Source organism: Oryzias latipes, chromosome 15 (assembly GCF_053564925.1).
Source record: "Oryzias latipes strain Hd-rR chromosome 15, Olatipes_Hd-rR_3.1".
In the NCBI taxonomy this organism is placed as follows: domain Eukaryota; kingdom Metazoa; phylum Chordata; class Actinopteri; order Beloniformes; family Adrianichthyidae; genus Oryzias; species Oryzias latipes.
In genome coordinates, this window is record NC_136251.1 from 11949940 (window position 1) to 11973804 (window position 23865).

Consider the following 23865-nt stretch of genomic DNA (forward strand, 5'->3'; position numbering starts at 1 on the left):
CCCAAAAATGCATTATAAAGTAGAAAAAAAAACACAGATAAGTCGCACTGGACTATAAGTCGCATTTTAACTTTCACAACCTTATATGACACAATCATAGCAGACTGTTTATCTAATAATTTCACAGTAATTTTTTCTCAAACTTATTTATTAATTCCTTTCATGAAGCATCATTGGCTAACTAATACTCTGTTTTCATCCTGTATTTGTAGAAACAGTTTTCACTTTTATTGCATTTCTGAATCTATGAAATCATTGGAAAATAGAATATTATGTTGTTAGCCTTCAAGATCTTACTGTAAAAAAAAGTTTGCTGATTCTCTTGAGTCACTTAACATCCTCTTAACACTTAACATACCTCATACATCAAATTGACCCAGAAACATCATCTCTGTTCCTCACAAATGAACATAACAGGAGGGTTAACAATGTATTTATTTCAATTTATTTCTAATATAAGTCGCTGCGGAGTATAAGTCGCACCCCTTGCCAAACTATGAAAAAAAGTGCGACTTATAGTCCGGAAAATACGGTATGCATTTTTTTAGGCAGAATTTAAAAACCCATGTCGTTTTATAGGGCATACTGAGTTGTGGGTGAGACTGTTGGAACAGAGCAACCCCTTCCCTATTGCTGAGAGCTCGGAGCAGTGAGCCTGTGGCCCGCCTAATGTATTTCCTACATTACAAATACAATCATTTTGCAGCCATTTTTAGCTTTGTTTTCTTCTTTTCTGAAAAATCCCATGAGAACATTTTAAAAACACAAAAAGCCTAATTTTCATTGGAGAGGGACTTTAAAATTGTTTGCACATCGGATATCCGCAAAACCCCGTGAAAAACTGAGTGTTCCAACTGATCTGATGGAAAAAGGGTCAAACTATCAAACAGTTACTGTGTCCAATCTGACGGCTGAATAGAGTGACAACTGACCTGACGTGCTTGTTTGACAGAGAGACAATTCTAGTGAAGATGAGGATGATACTGACAAGGCCAAGGGAGGAGACGAGGAGGAAGATGTTGAAGACATGTCAGAAGAGGAGCCCGGAGGTGATGGGGGGGGCCCTGAAGCCACTGCAGCCCCTCCTGAAGAAGAAGAGTTCAAAGAGAAGAAAAGAGGTGAAAGTTCACCACAGGAACTTTAGATGTTGCAAATTATTTTTCTCAATTTTCAAATCAAATGGACTTTTTAAAGTTGAAATAAGACAGTAACTTACTTACCAGATAACATTTCATTTTGATCACATATTTATCAATAGTATGTCAGTTTAAATAACGTGAGAGAGAAAAACAAAAGAATTAAAAACTCAACTTTGGTTTTCATTTATTGAGTGAAAGTAGAGGATTCCTTTCATAGTCGGTTCCACAGAATGAGATTCTGATTATAACCTGAATGAATGACATCAGTCCACGGAAGTAATCAAATGGATTCTAAACACTCTGACTGAAACCGAAAAGCTGCCTGACTAGGCTCTGACTAGAAGACCATCAACATTCAGCGTGGTTAAAGGGGGCAGCAGCTGGTGTAAAAATCTACACACACAAAAACAGCACCAGTCCACCTTTGTGCTTTTTTTTCTGGGGAGTTAACTTTACTTGAGGATCTGCAGGGTATCTGCTGGTGCACTGTTGTCTTTACAATCTTTTCCAGCAGGTTCCTATCAAAGTGGTGCTGTCATTAAACAGAGATTTACATTTGCTCCGCAGACAGAAGCTGTGGATTAAAGAAGGAATAAGCTCTTTTTCTCATTCCTTTGGTCTAGAAACCTAAAAAGCAAACTGCTCATCATTAGATAATTTAGTCATTCATCATTGTTACCTATAGTCATAATATATCTCTCTTTTCTGGAGCAGATTTTCTGTCAGAGCTGGGTCTGGAGAAGGATGAGGAAGAGGAGGATTCCTGGGACTCTGAGGTTTGATGAAAACCTTTTTATTCTAGAGCCCCATTTGTAAAACTGCACAGATTTCATCCTAAAACATGTAAAAAATATCCACACAAAACACATGATACAGTATAAAAAAACTGACATTGTTACCCCATCATTTTATACCTACCTTTCAGAAATGGGTTCTCACACATTTGTCTCAGTATCTGCTGCATTTCAATTATTTAACATCCATGTTAATAAGAAACAAAATTGCTCCGATGAAACAGAGCTTTTCTCCAGTTGGGAAACTGAAAATGTGTGTAGACGTGAAAAGAGAAGATGAAGTTCTTACAGAGAAGCCAGGAGTTTTGTGGACATTTACTGCAGATTTGAAATTCTACGTTTTACTATAAGAGCTATTAATTTACAAAACTTATGGAAATAACAAAAAAATGAAGACAAAGGTTTCTTCGGTTCAGACCATTGTAGCTGAAGGAGAAAGCCATGATGCTGAGACAATCTGTTCGTCTTTTGATCTATTTCAAAAGTAGTCCCAGTGCTGTTTTAATCATGATTGTTTGTTTTTAGTAAAAATGAAAAAAACCTGTTGCTTTCTTGGACAGTTTCTGCACAGTGGCGCAGTGATTAGTATTCCCACCTAACATTTAGAAGGCACTTACTCCAATCCTGGCTTGGTGTAGAGTTTGCATGCTCTCTCTGATATATGTGGGATTTCTCTGGGCATTCCCACAGTCCAAAATCCTGCTTCATAGAATCATTAGTGACTCTAAACTTCCTCTAGGTCTGTGTGTTTGTGGGTGGGTGGGTGGGTGGGTGTGTGATTGTGAGGCCCTGTGACAGGTTGCCAACCTGTCCATGATGCCTTCACCCATTAGTAGCCAAAACATGTAAAATCTCATTTTAATCTTAACTGTCTTTCTATATGTCCTCCATCATCAGAAAAATGCCACAAGAATATGTTAAAGACACCAAAAACACAATTTTCTTGGCAGTGAGTCTTTAAACCCCAAATTTCAAAAGAACCAATGAACTTGCTGGGTTCATACTAGATGTCTAGCAGTAGCTGTTGGTGGTTACAATGTATCCTCACATATGCTCTGTTTCTGACTCATCTCTCAGCCACAGGGTTTATCATTTATGGTTTATCATTTCTGCACCGATATCTAAAAAGCCCCTGTTTTTCAGTCTCACTCTGAAAACTCTAACACCCCACACAAAGAGGAGCAGCGTTTACAAGCTCTCGATCAGGAGACGTCCTCCACGGGAGCTCAAGAACGTGAGTCACCCTCCGTCCTTCTAAACCTTTTCAATGCAGACCAGTCATTCCAAGCACCATTCCACGCAGCAGAAACATGACCTCGTTTTTCTACTAAACTGAAGTGTAATATCCTCCTTGAAGACTCAATGCAGGATGTGCAGTGCAGCATCGGTTATGTAAACGGAACTTAAATGAATGTGTGCTTTTCTTTCGTAGACTTGTTTTACATTCCTTCTTTTTTAAGAGGGAAGGAGGGATGTAGGAGTGTAGGCAGGACCAAAGGCAGCAAGGAAGAGGGTACGCCAGCCTTTAACCCTAACCACCGCCTTGTGACCACCAGCAGAGAGTTCACTTAGCGCACGCCGCTACATCCTGCCTGCTGCCCATTAACACCATTTAGATGGAATCGGAGCGTACATGTCATCCTGCTTCAGTCTGAGCTGGGCTAAGTGCACGTCCCAGAGCTGCATGACACCACTGGCAGTACTTGTTGGAACGTTTGTTTGGTGGTTCTGTTGTCTTTGCAGAAAGACCCTCATCTGGGTCCTTTCTGTGCCTTCTTACTTTTATTGCCCCAACCCTCATGATGTTTTCCTTCTCAACATATAACACTAGCCTAGCCAGAGATGACCCTCCTAGCTTCACCCAAGGAAGATTTTAGGAAATAAAATGAAATATTTGGATTTATTCTAAACCACTGAAAGCATTTCTCATGGATCTAATCAATTGTTTTGCAGTAAATTACAAATGATCAACATTACACAAGATGCTTTAACTACAGAACCCATAGGTTTTGATGTTTAGACACTGTATCTGCAGACCTTTCTGTGATGGTTTCTGACCATTCACCTTTATGATGAGATGTTTTAATGAGGGGTCAGGTGTCAGGAGACTAGGCAGAGTGCAAACCTGATCGGTGCTCCTTCATCCTAGCCTTCACTGACCCAGCCCTGTGTCATTAACATTGACTGGATCTTGTAAATGTGAACTCCCCAATCCTTGTCCTCTGGGAGTTTGCTGCGTCTGTACTGTTGCCACGTTGATGGATCTTTCTTGTTTCTTCCTGGATTGTGGCCCTTCCTTCTTTCTCTTTGGTCTTTGGCTGGAAGATGCTGGAGTTAACCACCTTGGATGCTTCCTAGGAGCTTCCTGCCCTTGAAGTCATTGGCTTATGTGATCTTGTTTCCATGCGCCATGGTTTGAGTAAAGAGGATCCACATTTCATGATAGCAGTATTCCTAAAGGGGGCACCTCAAAGGGCTTTCAAGGACCGGACTTTGGTTATCTACAGCTTATACAATATAAACAAGGAAAAATGCTCAGACACGAGCATGATCATTTTCTGTGGGAAACACTGTGTCCTGTGAAGTTTGTGCTGGTCTGATGTGCATGCATGCGCCTGGTGTACATGGTGACTAACCTTAGCTCATTTGCATGGGAATGCTTCTCACAAATGTCTCGATAAGACCGTGTTGTTGTTCAGCAAGAATCTAACTGCATCAAAATGAAAAAACCTTTTGTTTTCTTTCAGCTGGAAAAAGCAGACATGAGAAAAATGTGGAGGAAACTTTTGATGAAGATGTTCCCAAACAGAAAGGGGTAAGCTAGGTGCTTATTTCATTCAACTCTGAATGACATCTTATCATCTATGCTCCAGCGGGTAACTAGAAATCCTAATAGACTGGGAGCTGGAAACTCTAGCTGATAGTTAGAGTCCCATCTTCATGGTCTCCATCTCAAATTTAGAAAACACCAAAATATTTATTCCACAAAGTAAATGTGAGTGTACTGTGATCAGCTGGAGGCTAAAAGATGCAGTTTCTGATTTTTACCAGAATGGGAAGGCAAACTGGCAACCGCTGAATGTGCTACGGAAACTTGAGATCGATCAGAAGAAAGGTAATTAATAAAGCAAAGAATTGGAATGTTTGTTTTAAGGAATCATTTGCCTGCAATTTATATTCTTCGCTTTTTTTCCACAGACCTGATGGAAGAGCTTGGCTTGGGTGAATTCGATGATTTTGAAGGTTAATCAACTAATGGATGTCTTTCCTTTTGCTACTATTTACCACAAATGTTTTTGTTCCTCTGTTTGGTAGCTTTTCTTTATTCAACTATTCAGTCTTAGTTTTTCCTTTAACTTTTTTTGTCAACGCCGCTAATATTCTTTCCCTGTTTTTTGTCAACACATCACTTTTTGAAGCACAAAAACGAGGTCAGTAAAAGGCAAAAGCAAAAAAAAGCGGTAGTGTAAATGTAGGATCCAGCCTCGTAGTGGTCCATCCATCCATCCATCCATCCATCCATCCATCCATCCATCCATCCATCCATCCATTTTCCAAACCTGTTTTATCACCTTTGGGCTCATGGGGTTGCTGGAGCCTATCCCATCCTCTGTTGGGTGAACACATGGGCAGGTTGCCAGTCCATTGCAGTGCCTCATAGAGGTCAGATGTTTAGAAGTGCAAATGTTCTTTATCTACGTTTTTTAACAGCAGTACATATAGACAGAAAAGACTGTCTCAGAGGAAACTACTGTTTGTTTGTAGGAGCTCTAGCTTGTTGTGTGAATGCTAAGAACCAGGCTGTCCCGACTCTTCCCTACATGTTTTTGCTGTTGATATCAAATCATCCAACTCCTTTTAGAGATTTTTGCTCAGAGTATTTGGTATTTCTTTTCTTATGTCATTCATTAAACATTAAGTTAGTCTTATTCCTATAAAATGAACAGTACAAGCTTCCCGTCCTTCAGTGTCTGAGGAGTGAGTGAATTTAGCATTCAAGCATATTTAGCAGTCATGCTAGCACTTCTTCCAGCTTGTTTTAGTTCTTTGCATTTATACGCATGATAGAAATTTTTTTTTTTTTATTTATCATTAAAGCTGTTTTAAAAAAAAAAATCAAGTTTCAGGTAATATTTCACTTCAACACTTTTCTAAATTGTTCTAGTGTATAAGCTAACTTCTGCATCTTTAGTGACCAGTTGCAGCTGTCAGGATTTAGAATCATTTTGACAGGAAGAACGATTTCCCATGTAGTTTTTTTTATTTGTATTTCTTTTTTTCTTCTTTATTTTCAAGATTCCTCCGACTGGGACTCTACCAGTACAGCCAGTAAAACGGCCCTATCCGCCCAAGGAATGGCTTCCGCCGGGCCTAGAGACCCCGGAGCTTCCAGTCCAGCTCCTGATGACTCCCTTCCTGCCGCAGAAATGACACCTCAGAGGAGCTCTGAGAAGAGACGGCCCAACACGCCATCCAAGTCCGGCCCCCAGCCGCAACCTCGTGCCAGAAAGAGGCTTCTTCTGAAACCAGACAGTGAACAAGGTAAAATGTTGTCCCAGGTTTTAACTTGAGTCATTCTAAATCTAATCAAAGATGGGATAAAATTCAGTCTAGAGGTTGTTTTTGTTCTTTTGTCCAGAATCAGATTGGGAATCAGACAAAGGGACCTCCTCCTCCCAAGCTTCATCACCTGACAGGAACAAGGATCAGCCTGTCACAGCTGTGAAACACAGTGAGTCTCCATCATATTTGTGAGCTGGTCTTTGCTGATATTCTTCATTTCTTTAGGTAAAGCCTCTGCTTTCTCCTTAGGTTCCTCTGGAGATGAAGAGAAGACAACTGACACAAAAGCCACCAGAGAATTTAGAGAAAATCTGCAAAAGGTCAGAAGAAAAGATGTTTTCTTCCTAAAATTACAGCTTTTGTTCTTTTTAACGAAACAGCTTCAACAGTATAAAAAAATTCAAAGTTAAACCATGAGGCAATATTTTATTCCCAACAGAGATCGGATAATCTGACAAATATAGAGACCAGAAAATCGTTTTTTTCTCTACATCAACTCAGTTTAAACTTTACCTGCAATAGCTCTTTGAGACAGTAGAAAGAAAACGTGGGGGAGTTTGAGATCATCCAACAACAAAAAAAGTTCATTGTTTCCAGAAACCTAATCGGGTCAGACAAATCCAAACGAGGCAATCCTGTTGGTCATTACTGGGAACGAAACGATTCACTTTCCCAACGATTCCATTCAAAGTTTTAGTCACAGATTTGTTTTAATTTCTATATGTGTTTTGTGTATTAGAAAACAACAACAACAAATTCAAAACAATCAAGCAAGTAATGGTGACGAAATCACTTTTATCTGGCTAATACTAAGCCTGGTGTAATGACTGATTGATTGATTTCAAGCATCGTAGTCAAAGCAATAAAGAATGTACACAGATTTATCCAACTCATTACAGAAAGGATGAAATGCGTAAATAAAAAACTGATCATTTGAGTCTGGAAAGAACTCCTGACAAATGAATCTGTTTTAATCAGTCCTTGAATTTACATTGCATGTTATGGAATGCTAACTCTCCAACAGGCTACATGAGAAGTTTCTTCAAAAAGATGGTTTTGGACAGAGTTCTGTGGATTTGATGTCACTGTTTTTGCTCGTTTGTTCGCTCACCCCATCAAAGGAGAAAGAGGATGCCGATGACAGACTTGAGTTAGCTCGGAAAGGCGTCGATGGTGATGACGGCTCTGCCGTGGAGGGCGTTGCCGATATCCCGTGGGAGAAGCGCTATGAGAAGCTTTGGGTGGAGGTGGAGAAAAAAGAAGTCAAGTCCACCTTCAAGAGCGTTGCAGGTGAATTGAAGGAGAGGTTTGGAGAATTGTTCAAATCGAGGCGCCCTCCAGAAAACACCACAGCAGAGGAAACATCTCCATCTTCCTCTGCTGAAGAAGAGTCTAGTGATGAAGATGAAGTCATTGTTCGCCCTGCAGCTAGAGCCAGAAGCTCTGTCCTCTTCACCATACCTGAGCAGAGAGAGTCTGGCCAGGAGGACTCTGCAGCCGAACATCCTGACAGCCAGTCAGGTGAGGAGAACCTGGAGGGCGGTGAGGAGCCGGGAGGAGACGGCAACGGTCGAGGGGGGTCAGACCTGCTCTCCGCTGCCGCTCCAAACTCTGCGTCTCTGCTACTGACGACCACAGAGAAGGAAAGTGAAGACGGCTTCAAATCTTTTAATGATAAGAGCCAGGACAATCACCTGCTGGAGAGCATCCTGAAAGACCAAGCTGCAGATTCAAGTGAAGGGAACCGGAGTCCTGACGGCACAGACCACAGAGCTGAAGAGCTGCAAGAAAGAAGACGTTCTCAGCTTGATCCTGCAGCTTCTGAAGAGCTCAAAGGGTCCATGGGAAGTTGGAAACTTGAGACAGGAAATGGTCTTCCTCTTTCAAGAGAAAAAGAGACCAAATTCAAAACAGAGGTAGAGGGTTGCCCCTCCTCGCTGCTGTTTTCTGGGTTGAATAGCTCTCTTTTTTTTCATAGCATTTCTTTCTTTTCAATCATTTCTTTGCTTCATTTCATGCATGTGAATCTAGTGCATGTCTGCCATTTCTCTTTTCATAAGGTTGGGGGTACAAATCCAGTTATCAAGGAAGCATTCAAACAGTTTAAATTCTTCACAGCTGTGGCTAAACCATAGAGATTTCCAATTTATATAATCAATGAACTGACTCAGATGAAAAAGTCTAAAAGAAACTTGTGAAACACTTCCTAAAACAGAGGAGTCACGGGAATAATGCCAGCCTGTTCCGATTCAAAAAGCAAAAAACAGAAAAAGAATTAAAATGACCTTTTCCTGATTCCTCATGGAACAATCTTTATTCATTTAAAGCAACGTTCACAGTGCTGAGTCAACGAATTTTCAAGGCCCACTCTGATCATCTTTTCCTCTATTTTTAAAGTGTTCTCTGTGGTCTTTTATTATGATAATGCAGTTTTGGCCAAAAAAAAAAAAAATAGTTGTTTTGTATGACCTAGTTTCTGCAGAGCGGCAGTGGTTGGTAAGAAATTTGCCTCTGAGTTTTGGGTGGGACTATTGGCGTGGAGTAAGCTTCCCCCTATTTCCCTTCATCCATCTGTTTACACTCTCTCCTGTTAGCTTACAGCCCCCACACACACACACACACACACTCACACCCCCAACCTGACATCAGCGGTGCAACAAAAGCCGCAAGCAATATCAGCGCCCTCCAGCTGTACAGCTTTGAGCCAAATGCCAGTTTGGATGACGAAAACAAAAAGGTGCCGGCTACCAGCATCAAAATGGAGCTGAGCAGGAAACTGGTGGCCCACCCAGCATATTTCACAAATACACTCATTTTCGAATTGCATTTTTTTTTGTTTGTTCCTGTTTCACAAGAACTTGAATAAAGAAATACTCAGCTTTGTATTATTTAAATACGTCTTCCATCTTGAGGAAATGCCACAAGAACATGTTTAAAAAATATCAACAACACAATTTTCATTGCAGTGGACCTTTTAAAGATGTTTTGAGTTTAAGATAGAAACAGGTGCAGATTATCCCTTGTGCTATCCTAGGCACTTTAACATTGGGAATTGGGTCATCTAGACCCACTAGACAGTGTGCTGAACCTTTTTTCTTCAATGATTTGTGATCCTCACTGGTGTCCATGGATTACATGAAATCTTTCCACCTTTATCCACCTTTGTCATGGTTGGGAGAACACGTCAATGTAAGGGTGGGGTCATCTAAGATAGCACAAGGGTTACATGAAATCTTTCCACCTTTATCCATCTTTGTCATCAAAATCAGAATCAGCTTTATCGGCCACGTACAGTGCATGTACGAGGAATTTGGTGTCTTGTGCTCTCGTGCAAACTAGCAAGGATATAAAAAAAGTGTAAAGGGGTAAGATAAAAAAAGGATAAATAATAAAAAAAGAAAGTAGTATAAGGTAGAAATGTCTATGTCTAGATATAGGATTAAATAAACATAACTAAATAAAAAAAGACTACCGTAAGTAAAAATGCTACAGTAGTTCCGGTAGTCCAGTAGTCATGGTAGGGATGACACGTCAATGTAAGGGTGGGGTCATCTGGACTCCATAAGACATCACAAAGGTTATTGAAGCGTTTTCAGTTTCTCTTCAGTGGTGGTTTGTAGTCTGCGTGACCTTTGAAGTTGTGTGGGTGAACTCTGGAGTGAGATCTGCAGTGATGCTGTGATAACTGATGCAGTTCCCTGCTGGTTTTGAGTTTCTCCTCCGCTTTGTCATGCAGCAGGAATTCCTCTGCACAGTATCCCATTGACTCTAATTACCTGGAGATGGTTGGTCTCAAAGTGTCACAACCCTCAGGTGTTGCGTCTCCAGCGGGAGGGGCGGGGCTAAATTATGTATGACAAAGTGGAGAAGTCATCCAAAACGCATGTTGGCTGCTGTCTTTCAGGTCGAGCTCACAAACGCTGTTTCATCTGGTCTTTCAGGCTGACACAGATACAGTTCTGGCCAAAGCGAAGCTTCAAGAATCAAACGCTTCCTGTGAGGCTGATGGAAAACCATCAGAGGAGAAACCTGAGTCACCTGACCTATCCGGTGAGGCGGAAGAAGCTGATGAGGAACAGCATCCTGTTGCTCCCAGCAGGTATGCATGATTGCTTTTTTTATTTCCTTTTGTTCCTTTTTTTCAGAAGAACTCCATATTTCAATCCAGCTTTCCCAGAATAATATTAAGTATGGAAATGCTCTAATCCTTTTTATCTGTATTTTTATTTTTTTTAATAAATTGAGAATAGATTCAAGTGTAAAGCTGCTTTTCTCCATTTGGTTGAGACCTGTCTTCTTCAGAAAGGCTCCCATTGACCATCAGCTTTATCACTCCCTGTAGCACCAGCCTGGCTCCTCTGCAAATGCACATCCCGGTCCAGCAGGCTGTAGACGCAGCGTTACGTCAGGAGCTGGTCGGGGGGGCCCGGCACAGCAGAGCCCCTCAGACCAGCGTGGGCGTTAACGGGAACCCGCTGTCTGTGTTTGACGATAGCTCTCTAAGTGAAGAGTCGGACGAGGAAAGAAGGTATAAATGCAGTATGTCACATTTGACCTCTGTCCACTACTAACAGAGGGGGTGGTAATGACTCACATTTACTCACAAACATTCCAGTAACTAAAATTCATGTACTCCTAAGAGTAGTCTTACTACACCAGTGCTTGTCTTTCCAAAAAGACTTAAAAACCAGGTAATGATTCTGTGTTTTCAGAATGTTTGTAAATGTATTATGTGATTTTTTTAATTTAAATTAGACATTTATATTTATTTTAAAATAATTGTATTCATTTTACAGTGGAGGAAATAAGTAATTGACCTCTTGCTGATTTTGTAGGTTTTCCCACAGTCTGTCATCCTAATAGTATGTTCATTTCAACTCAACTGGCTCACACAGACCTGTTAGACTCTCCTAATCAATCTGTCACCTGAATTGAAAACGCCGGTTTGAACTAGTCACCAGTAGAAATGACAGCTGTCCACAGAATCAGAGCATCAGTTAGACTCCAAAGTCTCCAACATGGAAAAGACTAAAGAGCTTTCAGTGAATTTAAGGAGAAGATTGTAGACCTGCACAAGACCAGAATGGACTGCAAAACCATGAGAAAGAAGCTGGGGGTTACCGTGACAACTGTTGGTGCAATTGTCCAAAAATACTGGAACATGACCATCAATCCACCTATAGGTCTGGGGCTCCAAACCATATCTGACCTGATGGGGTTTCCACGATCATGAGAACAGTGAGAAATCCACCTAAAAGAACACAACAGTAGTTAATTGTTGATCTTAAATCAGCTGGAACCACCGTCACCAAGAAAACCATTGGAAATACAGTACTTTGCACCGCAATGGCTTAACATCTTGCAGTGCTTAAAAAGCCCCCCTGCTTAAGAAAGAACATGTGCAGGCCTGCCTGAAGCTTGCCAATGAACATTTCAATGATTAAGAGAGTGATTAAGAGAAGGTGCTGTGGTCAGATGAGACTAAAATGGAGCTCTTTGGCATCAACTCAACCCGTTGTGTTTGGAGGAACAGAAATGCTGCCTATGACCCCAAGAACACCATCCCCTCCTGTCCAGCATGGAGGTGGAAACATTATGGGCACAAGACTACTTCACCATGTAGATGAGAGGATAGATGGATCCATGTACCGTCAAATCCTAAGTGAGAACCTCCTTCCCTCCACCAGGAGGCTTAGAATGGATTGTGGATGGGTCCTCCAACAGGATCACGGCCCAAAACACACAACCAAGGAATTGTTAAAGAAGACGCATATGACGGTGATGGAGTGGCCCAGCCAGTCTCCAGACCTCAATCCCGTAGAAAACCTATTGAGCGTGCTGAGGTCAGAGGTTTCCCTCAACAGCCACCAAATATTATTGATTTAAAAGTAAAGAAGAGTGGACCAAAATTCCTCCTGATATGTGCAGAAACCTGCTCATCAACTGCAAGAAACTTCTGGCATCTATGCTGCTAAGAAGGGTTTTGCCCCAAAGTACTAAGTCTTTCTGGCAAGACGGTTCAAATACTTATTTGCCTGGATAAAATACCAATACACTTATATAGTTTCTTTAAAGTTTTTTTTTTCCCTCTCTCACATTGGGATGACAAACTTAATTTCTTTTTAAGAAGACAAACCTGGAAACTCAGCAAGAGGTCAAATAATCATTTCCTACATTGTAGTTACAAAAAAAGTATTAAAATCACAAAAATAAAAATAGTTTGGAATCAGATGCTTTTTTACGCTCCTTAAGTCATTACTTGGACTAATTTTTTGACTTTTACTCTGGTATTATTATTTTGAAGTAACACTACTCTTATTTGAGTATAAATTTTCCTATTTGAGTCTTTTAAAGAATCATTTAACTCAAAATGTATTTTAAAGGGCAGCAGATTAAACAAAACATTTGATGGAGATGAATGACAATAAAGAATATTATCCAAAAACATAGAAAACTCATTGTTCTTCACAGTGACTTTGATAGTCAAAGTGTCATGTAACCAAATTTGCTGCAGTAAAGACACTTTGTATTCAGCTCCTAGCATTTTGTGGTGGAGGGAAAGAATCCTGGAGTTTTTAGTCTTTAAATCATTTCCGACTCATGGCTGGCCTCTGAAGCGGGTACTGCATTTTACCTTTGCTCTTCAAACGCTGTTCCCGTTTCAGTAACATGCGACCCGTCTCGGGTAACTCTCTGTTCTTCTCTGTTCAGGCTGCAAAGTGCCGAACAACAGAAAAGCAAGGTAAAACTCACAGTAGATTTGGGTTTGAATTCATGAAACCGAACCGGAGAACGAATGCCTGTTTTCTATCTAGAACCCTGAAGAAATGGAGATGGCGGAAGATTTCGATGAGCTCACTCAGTCGTCAGACACGGCCACAGACGACATCGACTCCTCGGGCTACCATCATGCATCACTTCTCGTTCAGAAGCTCGACTCAGCCACTTTGGGTACGACGCCCTGTTTTCTGAAAGCATAAACTTTGGCTAAGTCAATGGTGGAACGTCTCTTCTATGTTCTTTCCCACAGACCCGACCAGCATTGCAAAGCTGCAGAATATTTTCCATGAATACGAGCGCTCCATCCAAAAGGTGAGGAGTCGTCATGGTTACCTGTCAGACAAGGTGAACCAGCTAGATGCGGAGAGGGCGGAGCTAAAGAACTCTCTGGAAGAAGTCAAAGATGCAAAGTCTGCTCTGGAACGAAACCAGCTGGAGCTGCAGACTGAAGTTACAAACCTCAAGTACGAATGGCTTTTTCTTTTACTTTAAAATAGAAGAGAATAGAATAGAACTTTATTGATCCCACAATGGGGAAATTGATCAATGCATTTTATACAGCTGTTTTTTTTACTTTAATAGTTTTCCTGCATGTGTTGTGACTTATCCTAAATATTCTGTCGTGAACTTGGCTAAGATTCCAGCTGAAACAAGAGCAGGAGAACCGGCGCAATTCCGAAATCATGTACAACACCACCAGAGATAAGCTGAGGAGAACGGAGGAGCAGCATCAGCTGGATCTTCAGGACAAGCAGCAGGTGGAGCTGACGCTAAGAAACCTGGAGCTGGAGATGAGAACGCTCATAAGTGACATGAAGCGGGTTTGTCTCATCGTTTCTGTCCACATGTGGTGAACAGTTTTCCCGTTCTGGGCTTTGGTAAAAAAAGCCTTGTGTTTGACGTTTGTATCCCAGCTGGAGGAGGAACACAGCGAGACTCAAAGGTTGCTGACTCAGGAGCGCAGCGCACGGACACTGCAGGAAAACCTGCTGAACGGCCATCTGAGAAGACAGCAAGAGATGGAGGAGGAGAACAAGAGGAGCATGAGCAGAAGCAACGAGGTCTGTTTGGGCTTTAGTTACAAAATGCACAGATTTTTTAAAATGTATTTATTTAAATGAACAAGTTAAACAGGAGCATACAAAATTAATAGAACAGAATAGAATTTATTGATCCCACAAAGGGGGGAATTACCTTGTTACCATAGTTCTGTTAAAAACAGTAATAAATAACACTTAAAAATACATTTAAGATATGAATAACAATAATAATTGTCTATGAGGCCTTATAGAGTCTAATAGCTGACGGTAGAAAAGATCTGTAAAAGAGCTCCTTCCTGCAGCGAAGTGTTAAAGTCTCTGACTGGAGGAGCTCCTCTGTGCACGCATGGTCTCATGCAGAGGAGGATGATGATGAACAGGATTGTCAGTGATGGATTCCACTCACCTGCCACAATCACAGACTCATCCCAGAATGGAACCAGGTCTCCACAACAGTTTGTTGATCCCCTTGCTGTTTCTGTCATAGCATCTGTGCACCCCAGCATCTCACTCTGTAGGAGAGGGCAGATGCAACACCGCCAGCAGAAAAATACTCTGTAAGAGTCCTGCAAACTCTGGAGGACCTCAGTCTCCTCAGCCTCTCCTGTGATCTCCGGTTGTTTCTATGGCGGTATTTTGTTGTTGCCCAGCAACAAGAGCTGTTCATGTAAACAATGGACTTGCAGACCACTTCAGAAGTGGTGGAAAAGAGTCTAAGAAGGACTAGTAGGCATACCACTGCACTCACTACATTTAAGAAGAAAGTCTTTGTCCACAAAACAGGCCAACAACAAGAGATGAACTGAACAATAACACAAAAAACAAGTAACACAGAGATATGGTAACTGGCAACCTACCGAGGCGCAGGTTAGAAAAAAAAAAGCGCAGGAAGCCATATAAACAAACATGAGCTTTGTGGCTTAGTGGAAGTGTCCACCTCCTGGGTTCAAAACCATAGTTGGGTCAAACAAAAGACTCCCCCAGAGGATGATGGGTCCGGTGTGGAGGTATATGACACCTGTTTGGACTTTAGTTTTAATTGGATTGTGATATATATTTATTTATTTATTTATTTAAAAACAGAGAACGGTGAACACACTATTCATCTAAATAAGTTTATTCTCTTTACACCTTTTTTTACAAACTGATTCATGTCTGTATTTGTTTTTCTACACAAAACCAAACTGAAAATACAGTAAGTTTTACATGTGGGCTTAATGTTGGTTCATGTTCATTTCCATGTTCAATTCCTCTCTCTCCTCCCTGCCATCCCTTTTGACTCTTTCTCTCTAAATCATGCATTCTGTTTCTGTCAGCCTTCTGATTCCAGTGAAATTTCCTCCCTCATCCCCAAATCCAAACCTTTAACCTGACATCTCAATCCCCTCCCAGCATCCCTAGTTATAGCTTATAGCCATCACCTCCACCAAGCTGCACCCAATTTATCCAGCTCAAGCTCTTTGAATCCCAGCCCTCATCTGCTCATCTGTCTCTTCTGGCACACCGCATGGTTTTGTCCTCGGCCCTTTTCTTTTCATCACTTACCTCTTACCCCATGGCAAATATTTCCACCAATTTAATATAAATGTTTACTGTTTCGAGTATGACACCCAGCCATATTTATCTAGTACACCTGACTCCTCTTTTCCACCTTCCTGCTTCTCCTCATGTCTGTTTGAAATCAAAAACTGGTTCTGAAACTTAATAGTGATAAAACCGTACTTTTTCTCTTCATTTCAAATCCACACTCTCCAAAGTTACAAGTTTTACTGTTTCCATTGACTCATCTTCAGTCTCCAGCCTCCTGGTGTCATCCTGGACAGTTCATTATCTTTTCAGTTTAATATTAATGACATTGCTCTGTCTGCCCATTTTCCTTTACGATCGCCTTTGCCCCTCCCACACCGTCCACTCTGTTGCTATTCTTGTTCAGTCTGGTCACTTCCTGTCTCGATTATTGCAATTCCCTCCTCTTCAGTCTTCCTCAAAAAACCCTCAATAAGCTCCAACTGGTCCAGACCTCCGCTTCCCGCATCATCTCTAGAAACCCAACCTTTGGTCTTATCACCCCGGTTCTCCGCCAGCTGCACTGACTTCCCAAAACCTCCAGAATCGACTGCAAACTCCTCCTGTTTACCTTTGAGGGCCTCCATAACCTGGTTCTTCCTCATCTTTTTGACCATCTCCAAATCAATACCTCCTCCCGTTCTGTCCAGTCCTCTTCGTCTGTCCAGCTCTCTGTTCCAGTGGCCTGGCTCATTACCATGGGGAGTCAAACCTTCAGCCACTTGGCTCCCAAACTCTGGAATTCTCTCCCTCCTGACCTCCGTAACATAGACTCCCTCCCAACCTTCAAATCCAAACTCAAATGTAATCTGTTTAGATCTGCATTTTCACTGCTTGTTTTCTGTCTATATTTGTTGTGATTTTTCTGGCTTTTGCTTTTATGCACAATGTCCTTGACTTTTTGAAACGGTCTAAAAAAATTGATTGTTTTTATTATTATTATTTCCTCCTATAAACAGTAACCTCTTTTTCTTCTGAAAATGATCCCGGTCAGCGATCAGAATCAGACTTCATCGTGAAATTTGTGTAAGAATTTGACAGAAAATTGGAAAATTCACGACGGTTTCTTTCCTCGTTTTCCTCGTTATAATCATAAAGTTGTCAATCATAAACTTTAATTTAGCAATGAATGTTGTTTTTAATGACAAGAATGAAAAAAAGTACACAAAAGCCATTTCTGCATAAGTTAAATATGAATAAACCATAAATAAATTGGTCTAAAAACTGGTTGCTAAGTTTAAAAAAATACCTGAATGTTTCACATGAGAAAGAATGTCTAGGCCTGAGCCTTTTTCTGTTCTGACCCGGTTCTCGTAGGCTTTGTCTCAACTCACTGAGGCCAGTGACCGGGAGAGGGAGCTCCTGCAGCAGATCTCTGCCTTACAGGCACAGCTGACCGTCCTGAGGACCGACCTGGACAGGTCCCAGTCCAACGGGAACCTCAGGGAAAACCAGCTGCAGGAGGAGAACGAGGCCCTCAAGGAAAAGCTGGAAGATGTCCAACGGGATCTCAAACTTAGCAATGAAGCCGTGACCCAAACGATTTACAGCTGCAATAACCAGCTGACTGTGCTCAAGTCTGAGCTGACCAAGACTGCAAACCGTCTGGAAAGTGAGCGTCAGGTCCGCGAGTCTCTGGAGGCGGAGGTGGAGTCGACCCGGAGCCGCCTGACTGGAGCGTTGAAGGAGGTTGATCTTCGGCTGGCAGCTCATTCTGAGGCGGAAAAGGCTTTGCTCCGGGAGAAGGAGGAGCACCAACGTCTCAAAGACAAGCTCAAGGGTTTGTGTCTGCGATGCCATAACTCTCAAGGTTGTTTTTTTTGACTTGGAAGCATTCTTTACCTGGAGCACGATACTTGGCCCCTCGCCCCCCGGTTAAAAGACCCATGCACTTCAATCACCTTTTGATCTATTTTTAAAGCGTTTCCAGTGCTCTTTTAATTATGATTATGTTATTTCTAGCCAAAATCAAAAAACCTGTGTCATTTTCTGGGACATAGTTTCTGCAGAGTGAACAGTTCTTAAGAGATTCTCTGGGTTGTGGGCGGGGCCGTTGACATTGGAGCAACCCTGCCCCTCCTTCCCCTTTCTGTTGCTAAGAGCTCTGAGCTGGGAGCTTGTGGCCCACCCAGCAAATTTTCATTGTCACAAATCTGCTTTTTTTTTTTGTCCGCTCCTGATTCACAACGATTTGAAAAAAGAAATATTCAGAAATACAGTTTGCAGCTTATTTTTCCTAATATATCAAATATAAAACAAGCAACACTTTTGATTCCCAATGTAACACAAAGTATTGTCTACCAAAATAAATAAGAAAAAACAAGCACAAAAACTTAAAAATGTATCCCCCTTCCTTTCCTCAGACCCACACAACCTCCAATCCCCTCCTATACCCCCCCCCCTCCTTTCCTCCATCAGAAAAAGGTCACAAGGACATGTTAAAAACACCTAAAAACACAGTTTTCAGCGGAGTGGGTTTTTAAACAAGTTAGACTCCAAGCAGGTGTTTTTGTGGAGAAGTTCACTCTGAAAAGCTCCGGTTTGTTCCTGCAGGTGAAGCAGCGAGTCAGCGCGATGCCGTCGGCAGCCTGTCCCAGAAGCTGGCCAAAGCAGAAGCTCACGAGAACAGCCTGGAGAACGAGCTTCACCGGGTCACGCTGCAGCTCACAGAGAAGAGCCTGCTTCTGGATGTCCTTCAGCGGGAGAAGGAGCAGGCGGCCGCACGTGTGAAGGAGCTGGAAGCGGCGCTGCAGGCGGAGAGAGAGTCGGGCAGCCGAGCCGCGGCACGCCAGGAAGCGGCACAGGAGCGACTGGCCCAGGCTCAGAGCGACGCCATGCTGCTGAGGCAACAGCTGGAGGAAGCCCAAAACAAAGGCTCTGCCAAGGAGCGAGCTGTGACCGATGCTCAAGAGCGCTTCAGCGACATCCTATCCAAGCTGCGCTCCGACTGTGAGGAGAGGGTTCAGCTGGTGGAGGACAGGAATAAGGAGCTCGCCAGCAAAGCTGCTGACCTCTGTGACAAGATTTACAAGCTGGAGGAAGAGAAGAGTGACAGAGAGGTGAGACTAAAAAGAACAGTAGTCCAGCAACTTCTCAAAGTCTTCTCCAACGTTTAACAAAGCTTTGGTTTCCATCTGAACAGACAAACCTGCGGCAGCTGCAGCAAGAGTTAGCCGACTCTCTGAAGAAGCTGTCGATGAGCGAAGCCTCTCTGGAGGTCAATACTCGCTATCGCAGCGACCTGGAGGAGGAGAAGACTCGGCTTCTCAGAGACCTGGACAGGCTCAAAGCAAAGGTGGTGGCAGGAGCTCAAATCAAGCTATTCCTTCCTCCATTCTCCTGATGTCAGCTCACACTGCACTCATGAGGGTGGATTACTCCAATCCCTAAATTCATGTCCAAAAAGTTTTCCACTATAACAAAACCTAATGCCTTAGTCACAACTGCCCTCCTGGGTGGAGACAGACTTATCTGCAGGTGAAAAAAGGCAAACTTGTACTGGGCACCCAAGGTGGCCCACAAAAGACTTTAAGATTACAGAGCACTTGGGGAGTCTGCAGAGCTAAGATGGTGATGCACATTTTTCCTACGGGTATGTTGCGGTCGTAGCAAAGACCTATTCAACACTGAGGGGTAAGTTAGAGGGAAAAAGGTGAGATGCAGGCACATCGTACTGACTTTACGATCCCTCCGAACCCTGTGCACTGAACAAGGAGTCTGTCACTGCTGTTCAAGTGATAAGTACACGCTCCTTCTATGCAGCCTGATTGTTAGAAATTAGGAAATTAGACATTGCTCTTTGTGGTTATAGTTCGGCTCCAGTGTTCAGCAGTGGAGCCACCATCAGTGTGTGTGTGTGTGTGTGCGCGCGCATGGGTGAATGGGACTGGAACTGTCAAGGGCTTTGCGCCACAAAGCAATAAATAAAATTACCCCATTTATCGTTTGTTCAGAGGAGAGTGAGGCAGACCCGGACGCAGCAAAAACCTTACCAAGTATTTGTGTTTAACTTTGTGTAATTTGCATTTTATTTACTTACTCACTTTTTTTACAAGTTAAAATCTGTCGACACTGCTTTTTTATTATTGAAACCATTAATGTAGGTGTGATCAGCTCTGATAACTTTGAAGCAAAAATGATTGCTAAAACAAGGAGCAGGTGCTGTTTAAAACTCTTCTGCAGTTGTTGCACACATGATAGAAACAATAAGGCACACATGTTTTCTCCAGATTCAATTTCAGAGTTTTTCCAGACATTGCAGGGATTCATAATAAACAATGGCGTTCCGTTTTTCTTGAATAGAGACATTGAGCTCAGTCTAACTTGTGCATTCATCGTTTGTCTGTTCCACAGCTGGAGGAAAGTGAAGACCAGTTTGTGCAGGCGGAGAGACGAGTCCACAACCTGAAGAGCAGCTTGAATGAGAAGGAGCAGGAGCTCGGCACTACCGCTCAGAAACTGCAGGAGGCGCTGTCTTCCTCTGCGGCAACAGCTCTCACCATCAAACAGCTGGAGGAGGCACTGCAAAAGTACGGGGCCGTGTGGACTCATCCAAGTCTTCCATGTGGTCACGTAGAAAGAAAACCAGCAGAAAACATTATTTTGATGTGGGACCGTTGACTGTACATGAGATCTGGACTGAGTAACCCCGTCCCCCTCATGTTCCAAGCAGGAAGTACCTGCCTTTTGTCAGAATAACCATTTCTGCTCTACTACCTTTTTTTAAATGTTCTTAGTAATCAATAAAAGGATGTGGTCTCACGTTGAACATTCAATACGTGGAGCGGCTGTGGCCTTCCAACAAGCTCATTCCTGATTGGTGAGAGTGGTTGCCATAGAAACATTGACCATTTGGACCAATTACTGCTTACTGACATCGTCTGGCTCCAACACTTGATTCAACACTGAATTGGCTTCATTTCACTGGAGCTGGAATTAAACCATTTTCTCTTTTCTCACTCGGTCCAGTTCTCATATACAGTCACTGTGTGGGACGGGGATTTTCATCCATGAGTGTTGTGGAATAAACATGAGATGGCCGCATCGCTCTTTTATCTCACACCAGACTGGAGATAGAAAATGCCAAGCTAGAAGCAGCTGCTAAGCAACAGACGAGTAAAATCGAGGCTCTGCAGAAAGAAGCTGAGGAAGCTGTGAAGGTGAGTCCTGAGGAGCAGCCCCCCCCCCCAAAAGAACAGCGACTATGCCTGCGGAGCCTCATATGCTCATTGCAGTATGTTATTGTGAAATTCAATGTATGCAATCTTTTTCCAGCTAACTGACTGCTCACCTGGAGGAGGGGTTAGTATTGTCAACATAGATTTAGTCTCTCTGTGGGGTTTCATCTTCTTTTTCCCCTTTTTTAAAATCCTCCTCCAAAAGTTTACTTTAGTTCAAGCAAACATGGTGCTTTTGGGCTTTGTGGGCGGCAGGACAGCAAAGCTAAAACTTCAGAGAAATGACTGTCTGTGTGTCGTTTAGGCTACTCCTGGTGTCACTTTTCATTATTCGATTTCCGTGTGTGTCTTTCTTTCTTTGATTCTTCACGTCCGGAGCAGACTTTTGCATGTTCCTTCCTGTAGTTTGTCCTCTTTGAGGCTGCGGCAAACGTTTGGATCATTCACCGCTCTCCTTGTTGTCGTAGGTCCGTGGTCATCTGGAGGGCTTGGTAACAAACCTGCAGACCAGTAAGATGACTTTAGAGGAACAGCTCAGCAAGGAGGTTGGGCTCGTGTTTTACTGAATCTAAACTATTTTCTCTACAACAAAACCAAGTTATGAACTGATTTCTAACAAGAGCACCCACAGACAGTCATTGGAGTAATGTCTATGTTTTTCTTTGCTGGTTTAACTTGTGGTTTGTGTCTTGATTCCAGGTCCAGAAGCAAAGCTTGATGTCTCACACAGCCCAGGACTCTCAGGCGCTGTGGGAGGAGGAGCTAAAGAGCCGCTCCAAGTTAGGATTGCGTCTGGCAGAGCTTGAAAAGGAAAAAGGGGAACTGAGCGCCCAGGTGAGCTCAGACTTTCATCCCTCTCATGAGTGCAGTCACTTTTTCAGCTTTGCTGATGACATTCAGCTTTACATCGTGTTCCTGAGGATACAAAACCCACGCATGTTATGTCTTCAGGGTGATATTACACAAGAACATTACCAAAATGGTATTATCCTAATCCAGACCACCAGAAGAAACAAACTATGTGTGAAAAACAGGAAAAAACTGAGATAAAATCAAATCTTTTTAAAGTCAATGCAGGATTTCCTTGAATCCTCTCTGTGATGATCTCTGATGAGCTCTCTTTGGACCAGTCTCTATTTTCTGGTTTTTCGAAAAATATCTCCTCTGCCTGCTACGATGGTAGCTGAATGCCTCAACCCTGCCTGTTTTCCAGCTCTCCCTTGACAGCTTGCTGTTGATTCGCTGACTCAAGTGATTTCACATCCTGATTGACTGAACACACCTGGTTTAGGTTATCAGCATCAAGCAGTCCAGGGAGAGCTGGGAAACAGGCAGGGTTGAGGCTCTTGAGGACCGGGGTTGGCCACCCCTGATGTAGGACATATACGAAGAAAATTATGCTCAAAATCGTAATCCTGAGTAATTCTTTATTCAATTGTTGTGAATCGGGAGCAGACAAAAAATGCTGAGGTTATTTGTAATGTAGGAAATACACTGGGTGAGCTACAAGCTTGGAGCTCTCAGCTATGGGGAGGGGAAGGGGAGCGTGGTTCCTCCTCCTCATCGGTCCCGCCCACAACTCTACTAATGGACTACTGCCACTTTTCATAAACAATTGTTTTGATTTTGGCTAAAAACGGCATTGTCCTAAATTAAAAGACCCACTGGAAACACTTTTAAAACAGATCAAAAGATGTTTGGAGTGGAGCTTTAAATCCCTGCCTTTGTTTCTTTTGAATTTTAGGGTCAATTTTAGATTTGCATGAAGGGTTTTTATGGGTCCTGCTTCTTCTTCTTTTGCCAGATTGGCTTCTAGTGTGTGAATTTTTATATTTATTATTTTTTGTGGACCCTGAGGTCCTCAGGTCCAGTAAGTAACCTTTAATGGGTTCACAGTGGAAATGCTACAGTGAGACATTGTTCCTGTATTTTGTCTCAAGTTCCTGAGGGCTGCAGAAAATGTCAAACCTTCTAAAAGGAAACTCATCACCCACCTTTTTCCAGTTTTAAACATGGGTTCTTGTTATGTTAACTGTATAATATAGTTTTAGTGAGTTACATGTTGAGTACTTTGTGCTGCGTTTTAATGTATAATGAGTTTGGTGTTAGTAAGAGGTTGCTGTTTGCAGATGGAGGTGGAAAAGAAGAAGGTGAAAAAGGTCTCTGAGCAGAAAAAGGCTGTGGACACCCGCCTTGATCAGGAGATGAAGAGAAACGCAGAGCTTCAGAAAGAAATGTACAGGTGACTCTCTGGCTCCCCCCTGTGGCTGGTGGCAGACACTCCTGGTGTTTAGACTCAGCAGATCCTGTAGTGTCCAGATCCTTTCTGGTTTATGGGATGTCCCCGCAGTCTTTGAACCCTTGCGGGTATTTTGATTTTGTTTGTGAAGTTTTTTTGCCATGTGATATTTTAATTATTGTGTCAAATGTGTGTTTTGTGTGTGTAACATTTATATTTTTGTGTTTGCGAAATGGGGTTTGTCGTTTTCATGTGTGTGACTTGTGTTTTGCATATTTGTGTGCTACATGTGTCATGTATGTATGTGTGTGTTCGTGAGTGTGTGTGTGTGTGTGTGTGTAAAATGTATTTTTGCGTGTAAGATATTATAGGTGTGTGGCATCAGTTTGTGTCACATTTGTATGTTAGTGTGTATAACACATGCTTGAGTGTTTTTTTTGTGTGTGTGTGTGTGGAATGTGTTGACGGTGTGCAATGTTTGTATGTTTGTGTGTAAAATGTGTTTTGTTTGTTTATGTGTGTGTTTCTGGGCTTAACAAGTGTAATGGGTGTGTGATATTATAATGT

General features: G+C 42.3%; 2 protein-coding genes across 26 annotated transcripts in view; both read left to right on the plus strand.

The window, feature by feature from the left end:
* Positions 1 to 23865, plus strand: part of ankrd26 (ankyrin repeat domain 26) — a 39237-nt gene that overhangs the window by 9372 nt on the left and 6000 nt on the right. For 7 of the 25 annotated variants that reach the window (XR_002874763.2, XM_023963295.2, XM_023963288.2 and 4 more), the window contains 27 exons: positions 953 to 1118; positions 1854 to 1915; positions 3077 to 3167; positions 3366 to 3446; positions 4681 to 4748; positions 4985 to 5048; positions 5132 to 5176; positions 5353 to 5364; positions 6230 to 6475; positions 6573 to 6665; positions 6746 to 6816; positions 10438 to 10595; positions 10839 to 11024; positions 13208 to 13238; positions 13312 to 13447; positions 13527 to 13740; positions 13914 to 14097; positions 14191 to 14337; positions 17200 to 17662; positions 18436 to 18941; positions 19025 to 19177; positions 20236 to 20411; positions 20948 to 21041; positions 21157 to 21183; positions 21527 to 21604; positions 21759 to 21893; positions 23189 to 23301. Coding sequence is in view for 24 of the 25 variants with exons in the window: in XM_023963295.2 (XP_023819063.1) it covers positions 953 to 1118; positions 1854 to 1915; positions 3077 to 3167; positions 3366 to 3446; positions 4681 to 4748; positions 4985 to 5048; positions 5132 to 5176; positions 5353 to 5364; positions 6230 to 6475; positions 6573 to 6665; positions 6746 to 6816; positions 10438 to 10595; positions 10839 to 11024; positions 13208 to 13238; positions 13312 to 13447; positions 13527 to 13740; positions 13914 to 14097; positions 14191 to 14337; positions 17200 to 17662; positions 18436 to 18941; positions 19025 to 19177; positions 20236 to 20411; positions 20948 to 21041; positions 21157 to 21183; positions 21527 to 21604; positions 21759 to 21893; positions 23189 to 23301 (3800 nt within the window). In the remaining variant the exon portion in view is untranslated. The remainder of the gene's footprint in view (positions 1 to 952; positions 1119 to 1853; positions 1916 to 3076; positions 3168 to 3365; positions 3447 to 4680; positions 4749 to 4984; positions 5049 to 5131; positions 5177 to 5352; positions 5365 to 6229; positions 6476 to 6572; positions 6666 to 6745; positions 6817 to 10437; positions 10596 to 10838; positions 11025 to 13207; positions 13239 to 13311; positions 13448 to 13526; positions 13741 to 13913; positions 14098 to 14190; positions 14338 to 17199; positions 17663 to 18435; positions 18942 to 19024; positions 19178 to 20235; positions 20412 to 20947; positions 21042 to 21156; positions 21184 to 21526; positions 21605 to 21758; positions 21894 to 23188; positions 23302 to 23865) is intronic. The other 18 variants (XM_078931727.1, XM_023963290.2, XM_078931730.1 and 15 more) reach the window with 8 other exon arrangements.
* LOC144984116 (uncharacterized) lies at positions 7447 to 8760 on the plus strand. Its single transcript, XM_078931739.1, has one exon. The coding sequence runs from the start codon at positions 7576 to 7578 to the stop codon at positions 8629 to 8631; it is 1056 nt and encodes a 351-aa protein (XP_078787865.1). The 5' UTR covers positions 7447 to 7575; the 3' UTR covers positions 8632 to 8760.

Excerpts from the sequence above, each read along its gene's own strand:
- LOC144984116 (XM_078931739.1), top strand. The coding sequence starts at position 7,576 with ATGTCACTGTTTTTGCTCGTTTGTTCGCTCACCCCATCAAAGGAGAAA.